The sequence below is a fragment of the Equus quagga genome, chromosome 7 (genome assembly GCF_021613505.1).
Source record: "Equus quagga isolate Etosha38 chromosome 7, UCLA_HA_Equagga_1.0, whole genome shotgun sequence".
NCBI lineage: Eukaryota > Metazoa > Chordata > Mammalia > Perissodactyla > Equidae > Equus > Equus quagga.
In genome coordinates this window covers 51,387,584-51,406,738 of record NC_060273.1, presented here as the reverse complement: position 1 = coordinate 51,406,738, position 19,155 = coordinate 51,387,584, and the positions used below count along the sequence as shown (strand labels likewise).

Genomic DNA, 19,155 nt, shown 5'->3' with positions numbered 1-19,155 from the left:
CGAGGTCACGACGAGGGGAGCAGAGCCCACAAATGGAAAAGGGCAGGTGCTGAGGGTCTGCGGACACCTGGAGCCAGCTGTTCCTGAAGGCAGAATGTACCCTTTGACTTTCTGATTACGTAAGCCATTAAACTCCCTTCTGGACTCGTCATTTGCCACCAAAAGGAAATTAGCTCCCATCTCTGGAGGGGTTCCAGCAGAGAGCAGACAGCCATGGAAGCACCTCACCACGCAATACACATGAAACGAGGGCCACTCCTGAGCACACCATGACCCACAAAGTGACCTTTGCTGGGGCCTCTCAGAGAGAATAATCCAGGATGGTTACTAATGGGCCACAGGCAAAGAGAAACCACAGGATTCTTCTGGCAAAAAAGTGGAGAGGATCATTTTACACTTTTTAAATGAACAAAAGCAAGGAATAAAGACAACCTCCAGTGTTGGCGACAAAATTGGTGGTCAAATGGGTCCACTCATCACTGACAAGAATATAAACAGAGTCAATCTTTTAAAGACAAAAATTGGCAATAGGTTTTAAGAGCCTTGAAAATACCCTTTCAGCCTATGATCCCTCATTCCTGAGAATTTAAGGCCAGGAAATAAGTCAAAAAAGATAACAAAAGAAACGTACTAGGAGCCTGTTCACACGAGTCCACAATAATGGCAAAAACGTGGAAATAACCTAAATGTTCACCAGTAAGACAATGGTTAAATTAACTTAGTGGGATATGAAGCAACCTTTAAAATGATAAATAGGAAGATAATACAGTAATGAGGAAAAATAAGTAAGCCATAATAATAAGTAAACAAAGCAGGATAATAAAATTGTAGCTAAGCTATAACTTTGGGAAAACCGTGTGCACCTGTGGACAGAGAGGGCTGAAGTCACAGCACAGGAACGCACGTGGTTTATAAAAGCGAATTAAGTTCCCCCCAAGGGGGCCCAGCAAGGACAGACTGGGGTTGGCGCCCAGAAAGTGACCACTTCCTCCTGACCTTGTCTTAAATGTGTCCAGAGATGGGCACCCTTGCCTCCTCAGGAACCCACCTAGAGCTTGCTGTCCCAAATGGCAGCCACTAGCCACAGGTGTCTATTTAAATTACCTGCAATTAAGTGAAATTAAAATTTTAGTTCCCCAGTTGCATCAACCACATCTCAAGGGCTTAATAACCACATACGGGTAGTGGCTACCATACTGAACAGAGCAGGTACAGAACGCTCCCAGTACCGCAGAAAGCTCTAGAAGCCAGCTCTGCACTCGAAGACAAACCGGGCAGAAAATGCGTGCTCAGAGGGGCGAGGGAGCGGCTGGGACACGCGCAGTCCCAGACCCAGCTCAGAAACGCCTACTTCTTTTTCTAGGAAGAAGCAAAGGGCTTGAGTCCAGGGAGCGGGAAGCAGAACCTCAGGTGGTGACCACGTGCTGGGGAGGTCTCCTGGCCACCTGGCCGGGGCAGGGCGTGCGGAGGGCTCCCAGCCGACCTCAGAGGGGCAGCCCGGCTAACGCAGGAAGAAGGGAGCAGTCAAGGCTACCGACTTCCACGTTCCCCGTCCTCTTGATTCTGCATGGCTGTGCCAGGCATGTACACAACGCAGTTCACTCCCCTGCAACCGAGGAGGGGCTTGGTCTGTGTCCCACATACACAGCTGTGATGTCCCTGCAGGGTGACAACTGTTGCCAATCTCAGGAAAGGCTTCGGCTCTACTCAGGAGGGAGGAGACGTGGCGCAGAGGGAACTGGGTCACAGCAGAACCGGCTAGTGCAGGGGAGAGCCCAACAGCAATTCAAGCAGGGTGGTCTGAGGGCGGCAGACGTGGCGCCAGGACGGGCAGCCACTGTGGCCTGGGGTTCAGATCCCACAAACGGCCCTGGCTGCCAGGCATGAGCCAGCCTCAGAGCGGAGCTGTATGCCCCACGGCCGGCCTTCCAGAGGTCAGAGTCCTGGTGGGCCTCAGGACGAACAGGCCTGCCAAGGCCTCCTGTGGCCCCTTGAGGCAGGACCATGACACCCGCCTCTGCCCAGCACAGGGCCACGAGGTGCTCATGGGAGCTGCCACCCCCTCCTGCTGAAGAGAAAATGAAGGCCCAGGTAGAGAAGGTGACCCGTCCCAGGTCACACAGCTAGGAAGCGGCTGTCAGGACTCGAACTCAGGTCCGGCTCTCCGCCCAGTGCTCTTTCCCCTCAGCAGCCCATGAGAATAAACATCTCCAGGGTCTCCTGCCTACCAGATGCTGTGTGGGACTGTTGTCCTCCCCTGTCTCCTCCTCCACCGCCTTCAGCCAGAAACACTCCTTGGGCGAACCCTCAGCGGCTCCTGCTGCTGACACGGTAGGGCCCACGCTCCCGGCCCGGCACTCGCAGCCCTGGGCATCTGCCCTGTCTACTTTTCCAGGATTCCACTACCTCCCCACGTTCATCCCCTGACCCCCGCTACAGCCACTGCTCTCCTGCTTCCGATTTCCATGCCTTTCTTTATGCTCCTCCCTCCACCTGGGGTGCCGTCCTCATACCTGGGTTCAAGCATCCCACAGTCTAACCCAACCACGGCCCACTCCATGACAGGTTCCCAGAACCCCATCCCCCCCAAGAACTTCTTCACACCTTATTAGGGCTTTCATCACAGACAGCCTGGTGCCACGCACAGTCATCTGTGTTCACAGACTCTCCCTGACTCGGCTGTGAGCTCTCAAAGGCCGTGGCTGACTGTCTTAGTCTCCCCATAGAGCCTGGCTCAGAAGAGCCAGCAGGCGAGTGGGAGCGGGGCAGGGTGGGTAAATGGGAAGATGGCAGAACGGGTGGGGTGGGCAGGTAGGCAGAGGGGCGGATGGGTAGATGGGTGGGTGAGTGGGTGAGTAGACGAATGAATGGATGGAAGGATGGTTGGATAGATGGATGGCAAAATGGGTAAATGGGTTGATGGACAGATGGACAAATGGATGGGAGAGTGAGGAGGAGGATGAATGGGTAGATGAGAGAATTAGGTGGAGTGAGAGAAGGATCAAGGAATGAAAGGTATGGCCAGGGAACAGACAACCATCGAGTCTTCCTTTTCTCCCAGAAGGCACTGAGGCTACCTCGTTGCTGGCTTCTCTGAACACCCACCTCTCTCTTCCCTCTGTCCTGTAGCCTAGGAAGGTTTTTTTTGGTTTTTTTGGGGTTTTTTTTGCTGAGGAAGATTAGCCCTGAGCTAACATCTGTGCCAATCTTCCTCCACCTTATATGTGAGTCACTGCCACAGCACGGCTGACGAGTTGTGTAGGTCCACGCCTGGGATCCGAACCATCAACCTGGGCTGCTGAAGCAGAGTGCACTGAACTTAACCACTGTGCGATAGGGCTGATGCCAAGAAAGTTATTGTTACAGGTACCTACCCTACTCAACCCAATGTCCCCATCTCAGCAAACTCAGAAATGGGCAAATTTCCAGGCAGTAATTTGCAGAATGGAAACAGCCCAGGACCTCAGTTCAAATTCTGTCTCCACTACTAACCAGCTAAGTGCTCCCGGGAAGGCAGGAAACTAGACTCCATTTCCTGATGGAGACATGGGCAACTCCAGTGACACACGAGAAAGTTTGTACGCCACCCTGGGTAAGCCAGGGTGCTACTGGTTGTCACTGTCCTCCCTTGGGACTGTGTATTTTTTGTTTTCAAAAGCCTAAAACCATGTTTATCTTATTCACCAGTATATCTATTACTCTGGCATAATATACACTCAATAAGTATTTTAAAATGAGGGATGGACGGATGGACGGGTAAATGGGTGGACAGGTGGATGAATGAATCGGTGTTTGTGCCTCCCTGCAGAGAGAAATGATGCCCTCGACATAAGGGAAGAAAGGAAAGTGACAAGAAGTCCCTTTTCTCCTCAAGGTATTTAGGTTCCTGAATCTCGAGCTGTTCTCCAGTTCTGGAAGATGGCCCTTCTTCCCTCGGAGAAGCCAAGGCCTCTGCCTGGGCCAGGACACACAGTTAATGAGTCCTGCCAAGGGGACAGAAACCACTTCCTGACCCATAATCACCAGGCCCAGTTTCAGCTCAACGACAAACCAGATGGCCGAGTTTCAGAACGAGGGAGATTTAAGGATGGCAAGGATTACTGAAGCACAAAGCAGAGGGGTGACATGGCTTCCAAAGACAGGCATTTAATATTCTCTCCCTCGGGGAGGAGAAGGCTGGCAAGCTGTCCCGGCACAGCAGGGGAAGGCCGATCTTCAAAATCCTCGTGGGCCAGCAAAGAAAAAACCAAAACCCAGACATGATTGGCCTCAAGGATGCCACGTCACGGCCTTGGCTGAAAACTCAGGCAACCTGTCCAGTCTGGCCGGGGATGGATGTGGGAGCCTTCAGATCTCGGCTCTTCAAAAGTGATGGGAACCCAACCCCGCATTTCACTGACAAACGAGGTGGGGAAAGTGACGTGGGACTGCCTCCCGGGGCCGCTCGTCCCACCTTCCCTAGCCCACCTGGACCCAGAGGAAGGCTGGCGCTGAGTCCTGGGAGCGGGTGGCCCGGGCCAACAGCAAGGAGGAGGGAGGGAGGAAGGTGGAACCTCACCCAGGGCCTCCTGTGGCCGCGCCACGTGGGCACCTCGCAAGCTTTAGCCTCGGTCTTCACCGCACGCTGCGTGCGCTCCCAGCACCTGCTTTCCAGACAGTCCCAGAGCCCGGAGAGGCTGCGGCTGCTCCGCGTCTTCCATCAGCCGTGCTCTTTGGGCTGTTTATTATTATTCCAACAGCAATCGCACTCCTTCAAGAGAAGCTTCCAAACACAATGGTCCCCAGAGGAAGCCAAACCACCATAATCCCAGAGACTCGCCTCAGCTCTCAGCATCAACTCCCCCACTCCTCAGGGCGACAGAGCCGGGCCTGTGGGGCAATCGTGCCTGACCCTTCCCAGTTGTGTGACCCCAGGAGACTTAGGCGACCTCTCCGTCCCTCACTCTCCTCCTGTGTACAGTAAAGACGCCGGCTGCTCCTGCCCCTCGGGCCGCTGTGAGCAGAGTCAGTCCGTGAGGCCCTGGACAGGGCTGGGGTGGTGCGCCCGCAAACGTGCGCTCAGCACATCTCTCTCCACGAAGACACCCCTCCGCACTCCGAGAAAACGGGATGAGACCGTACACTCATCTGTCACCTTCCGTTCCCTTCAGCAGTGTGTCAGGAACCGCACACCTGTCCTTCATGGCACCTTCTCGAATAGCGGCAGACCAGCCCCCTTCAGCAGGCCACTCCGCAAGGGTCACACGGTGCTGCCTCCAGCAGCCTCAGACTTGTCTGCCGCGCTGCCAGGTGGTTCTCCCAGGGGCCAGGCCCCCTCCACCCTCACGGTCACCCGGGCGGGCACCCACGGCCTCGTCAACAACAGACACGATTCAGCCGGGCCGCGGAGCGCGGGCCAGTTCTGCTGCGTCCCGGCTGCGCGCCCCTGAGCACTGGCCTCAGCAGACTGCAGCTGCAAAGATGCCGTCCGCCCCGCTGGTCAAAGGGATTATCCCTGTTTTGCAGAAAAGGAAACCAAGGCTTGGAAGGGTGACGTCACTTGCCCAGGTTCACACAGCAAAGACAACAGCCGAGCTGGGACTTGCGGGATGAAGAGCATCACTGAGTCGGGAGTCTCAGAGGGGGGCTGGCTGAGGGGGGGTGGTGCGGGTCTTCCGCAGGGCACCCCCTGGCCACAGCAGACAGCTCTGCACACAGATCAGAGGCTCGGGGCGGAGGCCGGCCTGGCACCTGGGGCCCCGGTTTCCTCACTAACAGAAGCACACCGGCCACATCTCCTCGGCCCCAATGATGGGTTCCCGTCACCTTAAAGTAGGGTGGGGGCAGTGAGGGCGCTCGGGAAGGAGGCGGCTTGAGAAGGGGGGGGGGGGGGGGGGGGGCCCCAGCCTGGCGCCAGAGTCCCCAGAGGAAACCAGAGGGGAAAGAATCCTGAGGCAGAACAGGGAGGCAGGCCAGCCCTGGGGGGAAACTGCCTCAGGGTGACAAAGCCAGCTTTGACGGCGGCAAGCTCCTGAGAGGGCCAAGAGCTGGGCCTGGGCTGCTGGGCTGGAGACGAGACGAGACAGGCTGAGCTTTCCAGGAAGGCACGACGGGGGGGCGCCAGCGCCAGCTTCCCCTCCACCGTGGACGCTGCTCTTCCGCTGCCCGGAGAGACCGGCCACCAGGCCCGCACAGCCAGGACTGCCCCCCTCCCCCCCAACCCCCCACGAGCAGCGAGCGGCCGGAGGGCTGGGACAGAGGCTCCTCGACCGTCGCCGAATCAGCTTTATCCTCCCAACACAGGGAGAGAGCCCGAAGCTCCAGGCTGGTCCCCAGAAAGCTGACACACCAGCGTCTCTACAGAAATAGCCTCCAGTAAAACAAGCAAGGGGAGGTGGCCGGGGGCCTCAAGGGAATCTGCCTCTGTTAATCCTCAGGACGCTGGACAATCAAGTCAACCAGCAGAAATAAATGGTCATCACAACGACAACAGTCACATTCGCTTCTCCTTCCTTCACGCTGGGCACCAGGTTAAGGGCTAAGCGCATGTCTCAATCTTTACAAATTCTCTGACAGAAGCACTATTTTGATCCTCATTTTACAGCTCGAGATCCTGAGGCTCAGAGAGGTGAAGCGACTTTCCCAAGGTCACACAGCAAGCAGGCGGTAAGGCCAGGAGAAAGCTCAGAATTGATTCCAGTGGCTGCATCATCGGCACAGTGCCGGGCTGCCCAGACAGGCAGGAAGCGGGCTCTGGCACTTACTTACTCCTCGTTCGTTCATTCAGCATATGGCAAGCGAGCATCTGCCAAGAGCAGGGCCTGTCATCCACAGAAGATGAATGACTCCCAGCCCTCGGGGACCTTACATCTTGAATACACAAGGAGACACACAAGAGAATCCCAGTTTGTGCTGGGAGCCCTACAGAAAATCTGCTGGGAGCTGTCACCATGGTCAGGGAGGGGTGGTCAGGGCAGGCCTCTCCGAAGGGGAGCATGTGAGCTGAGACCCAGAGAATGAGAGGGAGCTGGCTGCGCAGGGTCATAGGAAGAGAGCGGCAGGTGGGGGGAACAGCAATGCAAAGGTCCTGAGGCAGAAAGGAGCTGTGCTTCCTTCAAGTCCTCTCGGCCCCGCCTCCTCCCCCACTGGACAGAGGCTGGCTGGAGCTAAGTCTTCAGTCACCAGGGGTGGCTAACCCTCGTGTCTCAGGGCCTGGATTCTGGCTCTGGTAGAGCCTGTTAGTAAGACAAAAATAAGTAAGCTATTGGGGAAGGAAGAAACACAATGTAGCAAAGGGGAAAGCAGAAAGAGGAAGAGAAAGAAAAGAGTGAGGGAAGTGGAGGGAGGGAGGAGTGGGGACAGGGGAAGGGAGGACGCTCTTTTGGGGTCCGTCCCGCCCTGCCCTGCAGGCGGTACCCAGGAGCACCAGCCTCCCTACCCTGCGGCCCACCCCCTCCCCTGCCACTTCCTCTGCTGGCCTGCCTGCACCCGTCACCACTTCCTCTGCGTGAGGGGCCACCCTGGCCTCCGGGGGCTCAGACCCAGCTGAGGCTGAGGCAGGCCTGGGAAGAAGGTCACCTTCCTGGGCTCACAAAGGCCATGGCTGCAGGGAGGCACCACACTGAAGGGACCCTGGACCCTCTCCTCCCAAAAAGCCCCTTCGTCTTTCCCTCCGTATTGTACAGTAGAAAAGGCACAGGCTCCTGGCCAGAGACATCTGGGTTCTAGTCCTAGCCTTGCCACAGAAAAGCTGTGTGACCCTGAGCAAGTCACTGTACCTCTCTGGGCCTCTTTTCCCCAGGTATGGCATGAGGATACTAACCCCAGTTAGAATAAATGATGGACAGATGGGGGGGAACAAAAGTCAACGCCCTACCAGGTCGTCTGGTTCACCTGGGAACCACAGCACCTGGCACACAGGAGGTGCTCAATTAATAGTTCCAACGGCTAACACCTGTTTGAGCTTCTCCAGCGTCCCGGACCAAGCGATTTACGTGGGTTATTTCATCCTTCGACAACCCTCCGAGGAGCACCATTCCTGTTGCCACCGTGCAGCTGGAGAGATGGTGGCACAGGCAAGTCCTTGCCCTGGACCACACAACCCAAAGAGGGAGGGCCAGGTGCTCACCCCAGGCACTTCCCATACCGCCTCTGGTCCCTGGCCAGCGTGAGCTTCCCTTCCCATCTCACCCTCACTGCTCTCTTTCCTCCACCTGACTACCAGGCCTAGTTCTCTGGAATCTTCCATGCCTCCCACCCATGTTCAACGTCTCATTCTCGGGCTGCCTGCCTCCCATCAGTCACTTCCCCTCCCACCCCCGCCTGCTCCAGCCACAGGGTGTGGCCACGCTGACCCAGCCTTCATTCATCAGTGGCCACCCTGGCTGTGGCATCCCCTAATTGTGTGGGCAAGCCACCCCCCAACTCTGGTGGCCATGCAAAGACAGCTCCTCTCTAACACTACCTGAGACTGACCCGGTCAGGCCCTGGGGGCTTGGGGCAGGCAGGACATTAGCTGAACTCAAAACTGTCACATCCAAAGTCCTCAGTTTGGCATTCAATGTCCTCTTGACTTGGTCCCCAAATATCATTCTAGATCTGGACCCACCCTGACCAGCCCCCGAGGCCAAGCCCAGCTCCCAAACCCACTGACCACCAGGCTTGAGGAGGCAACTGAAATGTGCGGAGTGGGCCGGGGGGAGGGCACAAGGTGGCGGCAAGCAGGAGAGGCCGGATCTGCACTGCCCAGGACAGCAGCCACATGTCACTACCGAGCCCCTGAACCGTGGCTGGTCCTGACGGAGACGTGCCGTACAGGCACCCCACACTGGTCTCAAAGGCTCAGTGTGGACGAAGGGCACTAAATCCCTTTTTCATTCTATCCTGACTACATGCTGAGATGAGAAGAGACTCTGGAAATACTGCGTTAACTAAAATATACGATTCGAATTCATTTCTCCTGTTTTTGCCCTTGTTGGAATGAGGCTACTAGAAAAGTTCAAATCATATATGTGGCTCGTGTTGCATCTCCTCTGGACAGAGCTGGCCCAGACGGAGGTGGTCCTGCAGGAATGGTAGCAGGGGTACCGGCTCACCTGATATTTCCAGAGAAGCCAGAAATCTGGGCTTTTGTGTGAAGTCTCTTAATTTCAAAATGCTGGCAATCACTTCAAATTTGGTTCAGCCACCAGGGGAGCCCTACAGACCCATCCACAGGCCACACCAGGCTCAAGGGCCAGCGCCTGGCACCCTCGGGCCTCCCTGTGCGGCCTCTCTCCTGGCCCCGGCTTCCTCTCTCCAGCCTTCTACCGCCATGCCACCGGCCTGCCCCGCGGGAGCCTTCCCCTCTCACCCCAGCCCTGCCTTAGTCCTGCCTCAGCCCCCTCAGCCCCACAGGGCCCTGCTCTTCCCTCCCCTGTGTCGCAGTGAAAGCAGGAGGGGAGGCCACCGGCCAGCCCAAGCACCTGCTGTGGGCCCACTGCTCTGCCCTCTGTGAGAGCTACTCGTCTCATTCTCACACGGCTCTGTGGGGTGAGTACCAGACTCAGCCCCAAGTACACAGGGGGAGACTGAGGCTCAGAGACAAGCCTCTCACCTGATATCACACAGCCGCTCAGTGAGACAGCCAGGATTCGAACCCCAGTCTGTCTGGCTGCAAGGCCCGAGCTGTTCATGACACACCCAGGGACCTGACTGACACACCGAGGTGAACAAATACTGTTTGCCGAACCCGCTCAACTGGAGTGCTTCTGCCCCTCAGGGGACATGTGGCAATGTCTGGAGATGTTTCTGGCTGTCACAGCCAGAGGCTAAAGGGGTAGGTGGTACTGGCACCGGTGGTACTTCTACTGGGTAGAAGCTGGGATGCTGCTAACATCCTAGAAGGCACAGGACAGCCCCACAACAGGGAACCACCTGTCCCAGATGTCACTGGAGCCAAGGTGGGGAAGCCCTGGTAGAAGGGACAAGCTCCCAACACTGAAGTCTGTCTGCCTTGTCCCCAGTGAAGCTGCAGTACTGGCCAGGGCCTTCTCTGTTTGAACCTAGAGCATCAACAATAATGAACTCTCTTCCTTTCCTGCCCACACCTCCTTCGCTCCCTGCAGCCCTCCAGTATCCTCCAATTATCACCTCCGTTTCACAGACAAGAGCCTGAGGCTCAGAGAGGGAGAGGTCACTTGCGTGGAACTGAAACCTGGATCCTACTGAGCCTCAACTTTCTCCCCTTAACCACCCCATGCCACTGGGAGTGACCACCCAGAGCTGTTTTCTGGGGGCTGTGGGGGGGCAGCCCCTGGAGACTTCCCCCTGGTCAGCCGGGGTCCCTGGATGGAGGCGGGGTGGGGTCTGGTTGGCTGTTTAGCTCAGTTCACCCCGGCCTGCTCTGGAGCCAGCCAGAAACAGTCTCAGCGTGGCAAAGGCTAAATGGGCCGTTCGGCACCCAAGGGGACCCCCTAGGCAAGCGACATCCCCAGGAAGCTCCGACCACCTTGGTTTCAGGACCAGCCAGGAACCGCTCACAATAGCATAGACTTCTATTTAAAAACACCAGGCTGAGCGGAAATAAGGTTACTGCCTGGGGGCAGACCTCCTTCCGGAGGAGGAGGGGAGGTGCAGGGGGCCGGGACCTCGGCAGCCCCCGAGGAAGCGGAAACCAGGCTGTAAACTCTGGCAGGAGAGGAGGTGAAAGAGGGGCCCTGGCTGGCGGGGTGGCGGGCCTGGACCGGGTCCTGCCTCCCGGGACCTCTGCTTCGTCCGAACCAGGCCAGCAGGGCAGGATGCGGCAAATGAAGGAGGCCAGTCAACAACGGCTCCCAGAGGTCCCCATCGGAGGGCAGGGGATTCCAAGGCGGGGGCTCCCACGGGCTCACAGAGGACTCTCGGGTTGGCCTTGGTGACAGCAAGGGGCAAAGAGGGCTTCTATTGACTTAGCTCATTTTCTTTCAAAAATCACCCTCAACCTAGGATTTCCCTTCTGGGAGTCTAGTCTAAAAACTGATTTAAAATACAAAAAGAGCTTTGCAAGCAAGGCTGTTCGTCACTGTGCGGTCAGCTCTGCCGCGGCAACACTTTGAAAACACCACCTTTGTTCCAACACCGCTGGTTATCAGGGAGCAATTTTATCAAGATGTTCAACTCTCGTCTGCTTATCTGCAGTTTTATCTGCCAGAAACACGAGGTGATCGCACAAACCCACACCCAGCTGCACCCGGGGACAGGAGCTCACAGATGGCACAGCACACACCTTGCGCGTCTGTCAGCCACACCCGGCCGCAGCCGGGGCCCCACCGGCCACACGTTTCAGACGACACTCCTTCCACCCTTTGGAAACGAGACCCTTCCTGCGCCCACCGCCACGACCACCCCGAACGCCCTTTCCACTGCACAGCGCCCTGTTTGGAGTAATGTTTTTGTATTTCTTATCCGCAAAACTTGCGTAAAACTGTGCTACTGGTATTTTAGGTTCCTATCTTTTTTTTTTTTGTAATGTGCTCCTGACAAAGTTTTTTTGCATGTTGTGTCCTTATCTCCATTTTTCTCATGAGGCCTCTGGTTCTTACTGCGGGATTTTGCTCAGTTTGGGGGTTTTTGGGACAGACATTTACCTTATGGCAGAACTGACTGTAACGTGTAAAATGCTTAGTACAGCGCCTGGCACGTGACAAGCATTTAATCAACTTTATTAATAGTAAAAAAGAGGGGACTTGAATATTCAATAAGATTAAGATCAGGGGAGCAGTGAGCCATCGCAGCAGGTGTGCGCCAAACATCGAGAATAACGGGAAGAGGTTTCAGGAATGAACATAAAACACTGTAGATATAGATGATTTCAACCCTGCAGTTAAAAAATATTTTTTCACCATAAAAATCGATAAAGTCTGGAAGGAAATACATCAAAATGTCAAAAGCAATTGATGGGACTTAGGGGGATTTTTTTTTTCTTTTCAATTAAAAAAATTTTTGTATATACTCGCAACTTTGCAAAATCATAAACCTTTTAAAAACTTAAGGATGACATAAGAGGAAAACCAGAGCAACTTTCAAGAAGCAGAAAAATCATCTCAGGCTGCTAAGCCAACGCTTCAGGCCGCACACCCCGTCTACGGTGGCACACGAGTCTGTCTTACCCTCTGCTGTGACTGCACGTGCCCGCTGAAGGCAGCTCTTTCCCCTCAACATGGTATCAAACGCTTCCTGCCCTTCCCAGCTTGTCTTCAGAATCGAGGTTATTCTTAAGGACAAGAATTTTGAAACCATATAGCTTGTACTTTGTATCCAGTAATGAACTAGAAACGATTTTCTTCGGAAATCAACTTGCAATCGCATGAGGATTAGGTGAGAACAAGCTTGGCTTTGCACAAAATCAACCCTACCCTCTGCTTTCCCTCCCGAGGCCGACTGACGGCTTCAGGCAGAAGAGGAGAAGGGGGCTCCCGGTCTTGAGATCGCTAATGCTCAGGCTTTGACTTTCTGCAAGATTCTCCTCAGGAAATCTGTAATCAGAGTCCTCTCCTGATAACTGGCTGACAAATTGGGATTTCTAAGGCTTCCAGCGCCAGGGAAGTCCTCAGGAAGGCCCAGGCTGCCAGGAGAAATGACCACAGTTCTGGGACAGGAGAGGAGACGGTGCTGGCCATCACTTCCCCAGCTCACCGCCGTGCTACCCCAGGCCCCACGTCAAATGGAAGTTCTGGTCCGAGCCATAAAACCTAGCTGGAACTCTGGCCTGGGCTGCCTCAGAGGCCACACAGGAACAACAAAGCAGGAGGGAGTTATGGTCCCTGACTAGAGAGCCTTTAGAAAAGCAACACCGGCTTCAGCCTCAGCTGCAAGGGGCTCAGGAAGTGGCACTTCAACAGGGTAGGGAGTGAGAGTGACAGGGATGGGTCTTCCTCAGCTGGCAACTAAGAAAACTGTTAACTGAAGCCCTGAGCCCTGCGTTCTAGTCCCTCCCTCTGCCTGGGCCCCAGCGTCCCGCGTAACAAGAGGTTGGGTTAGAGCAGAGGGCCACACGCAAAGGCCAGGCAGGTAACATGATAAACTGTCCGGGTATACAACCATCACCCAGCTCTCTTGGTCTAGTCTTCCCTTGTCTTGATTATGAGAAAATCATGGGTTCGGAGGTGTGGGTGGGGGAGCTGTGGAGCAGTCCACAGCTTTGAGAACTCGACCCACTTTAAATAGGGTCCACATGCTCTGGAGAACGGGGAGACAACCTGTGCATCAGATAAGCTCCCTTGTAGGAAACTTTCAGAGCAGCAGGGAGTTTTATAGGGCGAAAGCACGCGGAAATGACAACCGAAACTGACAGGGGGAAATCTTACCAGCCTAAGCATTTAGGTTTGAAAGAAAATTAACCATATGAAGCCAGGATACATTGGGCAAGGGGGACAAGCCTGCAATTGAAAACCAGCTCCTAACAGAGAAAAAAACCTCAGGAAGCCAACAGAAGGCACTAAAAACATACAGTGAACCTTCTGGAGAAAGCAGAGGATGTGCTGAGCTGATCTAGGGTCCAGCTGCCCTCGTGGTGGTCAGAGCACATCTCGAGGGCAGGCTGTCCTGGGAAGGAAGGACACCAGTGGCGTGTCCAGGGGAAGCCACAAGCCTGAGGATGGTTTCCAGGTGCCGCTAAGATGCAGCTCTGAGAAGGGTAAAGCAAAGATATGCCAAGGGAAGAATGTGCTGGCTGCCCTCACACAGGGGCAGAACCCTCAGGAGGAGAAGGGCAGCAAATCAAGGCAGCCGGAGGGCCCGCGGCAGGTGTCACGGAGCCTACCTCTCCAACAACAGGACCTTTGCCCAGCGGGGAGTGCACCCTACAAGAGGAAGTGCTGCTCAGAGGGGAGGTGGTAAGGTAACAAAACAGGCACCCGGATGGACCTGGCAGGTCTCAAAATTGCCTCTGGAGCAGTGTTTCTCAAACTCTGATGTGCTTAGCAATCACCTGGGGATCTTGTTAAAATGCAGACTCTTAGTGCGTCTGCGCTGGGGCCTGAGATTCTGCATTGCCAACCAGCTCCAGGGGATGCTAATGCTGCTCCTCGAGGGACCGCACGTTGGTAACCAGGCTCTACACCACTTTCAAGGCAGAGAGAGGAAGTCCGGACCAGGCGGGCCTAGAGAAGCCCTCCCTGCGGCCCGGCCTCCTAAGAGGGCAATCCTGGGGTCAGAGTGGTCTACACTCTACAGGAGCCCCTGGGAGGAGGACAGTGGCTTTGTAAGCAGGCACCCTCTTGGAGGTATACAGCAGCTTAGCATGTGGGACTCTCTCAGTAAAGGGTTTCTTGGGGGAAAGGAGAGATCAGGAAAAGGGTGGAGTCAAGCGCTTAGTGTTTGAGTCCCCAGTACACCCAGGAACTCAGAATTTAGTTCACAGGGGCAGGAATCAGACAACGACCTGCTGCAAACGTGTCTAAAATGAATCCCGCTCTGCCCCACCCACCCCTCCACACAAGCTCTCTGCCTCCTTATTCCTCACCGGGAGAGGTGACTGCAGACTGGGACACTCCCCAGCTGTGACTCACCCTCAGAATCAAATCTGACCCCCCGAAGCGCGGGACTCACGAGGCCCCGGCCTCCGCCTCTGCCAGCCCCAGCCCACCTTCCAAGACGAACCCCATCTAGAGCCTCCCTCCTTCCCGTCTCTGGCTCATCTCCAGGTGTGTCCCCAACTCCACCGGTCCCAACTCTTCCAGACGCAGCCAAGTTTCTCTGTCCCCATCGCCTCGGCATTCTCAGAGCGTCTGTGTGGCCTCCCTTAGAAAGTGTACCTACTATCACAGATTTACGGCGGATGCCTCATCTCGGATGCTAACCTCCCATCAGCGCCCCTTTGTCTCCCCCTGCGGCGCCGAGCGCAGTGCCGGGCGCACAGGAAGTGCTGAGAAACTGAGCTGGGGGCAGCAGCCGTGCCCAGAGGGGGCGCCCAGTGCGCAGATACTCAGCTGGGCTAAGTGAGGGTCCCCCCGAAGAACAAGGGTCACCAGCACAGGCGCCCGAAACCCCGAGTTCAGGGCCGGGCAGCCGCTCTGCGCCCTCCCGAGCCAGGGCCGGGGCTGACCGCGGCCGGCGCCCCTTCCTTCCGGAGCCGCTCCACGCGCCCCTGCCACCCACCCCCAGCGCCCTCACCTTGTAAACCTTGCCGAAGGCGCCGTCGCCCAGCTCGCCCACGATTTCCCACACTTCGTTGGGGTCCAGGTCCCGGCGGACGTGCTCATATTCGCGGGACTTTCTCTTCTCGAAGGTAGACAGGCGCAGGATGCGGCGGAAATTGGCGAAAGCCATGGCCGGGGGCGCGCGAGCCGGGGGCGAGGTGGCGCCGGCTCAGGCTCCGGCTCCGGCTCCGGCTCGGGCGGCCGCGAGGAGGAGGGCCCGGAGGACGGCGCGGCGCTCGGGGGTTCGCCGCAGACCCGCCCTTCCCTGCAGCCCGACTCCGGTCAAGTGCGCCCTGGGCTGCGTGCACCCGGAACCGCGCAGGCGACCGCGGTCCCCGCCCCCCGCCCGGTCCCGAGCCCGGGGCTGCCTTGCGATGCCGGCTCCGCTCGCGCCGCGCTCCCGCCCCGCCTGCGAGCCCCGGGACGCGTTCCGGCCACCCGATCCCGCGCCGCCCACCGGCCGGGCTCCACCTGCCGCGCCCCGGCAGCGCCCGGAGACCCCGTAATTGGCTGCGGGTGCTCCCCGGCCCCGCCCGGCGCCGCAGGGCACTCTGGAAACTGTAGTCCCCCGCGCGCCGCGCGCCCGCGAGCCGTGGGCTGGGCTTTGGGGAGCTGGGGGGACCCCTTGGCGGGGCCGTCCCGGGTCCGAGGGGCCCGCCGCGCCGCGTGGCTCCCAACATTCCTGTGGGAGCGAGCGGGGAAGCGGGCTGGGTTTTCGCGAGCGCCCCGTGATTGTTGTCCGAGGGCCGAGAAGGTGAAGCGGTTTTCATCGTCAGGTCCGCCCGACGCCCCTGCGACGCTGCCCGGCCCGCGCCCACTCTACAGCGGGGACGCCTGGCGGGCCAGGGCGCGAGCCGCGGCCACACGTCCTGCCGGCGGGTCCCACGCGGCTCCTCGGAGCGCTGCTGCCTCCTAGCGCCCGACCCGCCGCGCCCCTGCGGCCGCGCTCGCTCCCCGAGGCCCGGCTGTCCCCGCTCGGGTCCTGCCTCCAGGGGCTCCCCCGCCGCGACCCACAAGCCGGCCAGCATCACAGGGCTGGGAGAAAGAGCTCCCTTGGGACTTACTTATCACATACTTCATGAGGGACCTTCAGATGTATGTTCAATTAAGCAAAAACTTATTCTTAATTTCCCAATTTAAAAAAAACGAGCTCACTACAGATAGAACTGGTCTCGTTTGACCCCCGTGATCCGGGCCGTTCGGCTCGCTTGGCTGCCGCTGTTGCTGCCTGCGTCCGGGACACAGTGACACTTTTTTCTGAATCTACTAGGTGGGTTCCAAATGGAGAGTGCTGGCGGGTCGGCAGCCTGCAAAGCATATTATGGCAACTCTCCCTGAAAATCAATTCGAGCCTCAGCGAATGTCCACTCCGATAGGCCCCACGCCGCCGAGAACGTCAGTGCTGAAGTGTTCTCATCCGTTCTTGAGCAGCGTGCAACACCAAGTGTAGCTCTTTGTAAGTTTGTCAGCTCTTTGCCAAGCCAGTTCCAGAAGCCTGGGATGCGGGTGGTGATCCGCGCCGAGAGTGCCCTGACTAAGGGTTGCCCAGCGGTTTGAAAGGTCCCTGCAGCTTACTGAGCGCTGGAAATTGCGAAGGGTCTTCATCACTAAAAGGAGGACATGCAGCACAGACTCTCTCTCGCTGAGGAAGCCCACGGTCACCCGCCTAGGACACGCTGAAAGGCAGGCCTCTCATTAGTTTCAGTCCATGTGACCAGCTCTGCAAAGGGGGTAGGGGGACAAAGGGGAAGCTTCCCCACGGGAGATGCGGGCTCTGATTTCCCCGAAGCTGTAGGTCTGGGGGTGAGAGGCCCAGCTTGTCCCCCGGCGGGCGCCAAGCCACCCAGGACTCTGTGACTGGCTCTGTGATAGCTCCAGAAACAACGAAATGAGAAACAAAAATGGGCAGGTTCCCTCAAAAACATGTTGAGTGAAAGAAGCCAGACACACAAGACCACACGTTAGATGATTCCATTCATATGAAATGTCTAGAAAAGGCAAATCCACAGAGACAGCAAGTAGATTAACAGTCGCCAGGGGCTGGGCGTGAAGTGGGGATTAACCAACTGTAAATGGTAAATTTGTCAGAAACCAAACAGAGAGGTTCAAGAAAGCAAAGCGACTTCTCTGAAATAACTTAGAAAAGACTGGTCAAAGACAACAAAAAAGACTCAGAGAGAGGAAACATAGTCACCAGAGACCATGAAAATAGGGGCATGCTATTAGGTACTGTGGAGATTCCGAAATCATTAAATGATATTTGGAACAAATTTATCTGAATCAATTTTAATGTACATGAAATGAGTAATCATCTAGAAGAAAATATAAATGATATATAAATATATAAACGATAAATAATCTGTAAAAGATACAGATAATTTCAGTAAGAAATAAAAAGCCTAGGGGCCAGCCCGGTGGCACAGCAGTTAAGTGCACACCTTCCGCTTCTGCCGCCCAGGGTTCGCCACTTTGGATCCCGGGTGCGGACATGGCACCGCTTGTCAAGCCATGCTGTGGCAGGCGTCCCAAGTATAAAGCAGAGGAAGATGGGCAAAGGTGTTAGCTCAGGGCCAATCTTCCTCAGCAAAAAGAGGAGATTGGTGGCAGATGTTAGCTCAGGGGTAATCTCCCTCAAAAAAGAAAGAAAGAAAAAGCCTAAATAAACTAATACCCAATAAAGAAATGAATCCATAATCAAGTCTCCCCCACTGAAAGACATCAGGTCTATGTGGCGTTACAAATAATTTCTCCCTTTATATAAATTCTTTAAGAAGACAGAAAAAAAAGAAAATCTACTCAACCCATTTTATGAGATGAGTTTTACTACAACTAGATAAGCATAGAAAAGGAACATTGCAGATTACTCTCACTTATGAAATAGATGAGGAAAAAATAAATAAATCCTAGCGAGATGAAACCAGAGCTGAATACCAACATCATGACCCAGAAAGGTTTACCCAGGAATACAAGAAGGGTTCCACATCTGAAAAGCTGTCACTGTGAGACACTGCACCGACAAAGCGAGGAAGAAAATCGCAGTCTCAGGAGTCACAGAAAAAGCATGTGACAGTATTCTCAGGTTGGGTTCCCCCAGATGCGGCCCTGAGACAAGGATCTGAGAGCAAGTAGTGTATTTTGGAGGTGGTGGCAGGAGGCACCAGGAGGGAGTGGGGGGTCAAGACAGAAGAGGGAAGAAGCCAGTGAGTGCTGCACCTTGGAGCTGATTACTGCTGTGACCAACTGGGGCTCAGTCCCCTGGGGAATGCTGGGGATGCGGATGCAACACGCTTCGGAGTCAGCCCACGGAAAGGCAAGGACCTGGGGAATGTTTCCTCTAAGCCCCATCTGTCTGGCCAAGGGCTGCTGCCTGGGGCAGCACTTCCCCTGCCCTGCTGAGGGCCAAGAGAACACCCCTTAACTGAGAGATGGTACAGGGCTTTGCACAGCTTCTGCTTACAGTTCTTATTTCTTTTCCTTTCCTACAGCATTTGCTATGATCTCTAGTTTTGTGTTAAACAGTAACAGTGAAAATAGGAATTCTCATCTTGGTCCAATATTTAATGGAAAGGAATGTAAAGTTTCTCCTCTAAGTATGATGTTTACAACAGGATTGGGGCAAATGAGCTTTACACAAAAAGAAGTTTCCTGCTATTCCTAATGTGCTAATAGCTTTGATCATAGATATAGAACTTTATCAGATGTTTTTCTGCATTTATCATAAGTTCATTGTGTAATTGATCGTGTGGTTTTTCTCCTCTAGCCTATAAACATGGTGAATTGCATTGATTGAAATATTTTTGTATTCCTGGAAAGTAAATACTTCATCTCCCTTCAGAGAGGCTAAGTAACTTTCCCAAGGTCACACAGCTAATAAATGGCAGAGCTGGGATTAGAACCAAAGTAGTCTCATGCCAGAGTCTCTGCATCTGTTTGCATAACTGCTACATTCAGTTGCCTCTTGCTCATATATTTATATATTCATACTTAGACTGTTGGCTTTGGCAAATCTTACACCTAG

At 55.4% G+C, this 19,155-nt stretch overlaps 1 protein-coding gene across 1 annotated transcript in view; it reads right to left on the bottom strand.

Moving 5' to 3' along the window:
• STK10 (serine/threonine kinase 10) overlaps window positions 1–15,554 on the bottom strand; it is a 108,020-nt gene extending 92,466 nt beyond the window's left edge. Inside the window, exon 1 of the mRNA XM_046665737.1 lies at window positions 15,112–15,554. Coding sequence (XP_046521693.1) covers window positions 15,112–15,267 — 156 coding nt within the window. The 5' untranslated portion in view covers window positions 15,268–15,554. The remainder of the gene's footprint in view (window positions 1–15,111) is intronic.
• Between the last annotated feature and the right edge of the window lie 3,601 nt (window positions 15,555–19,155).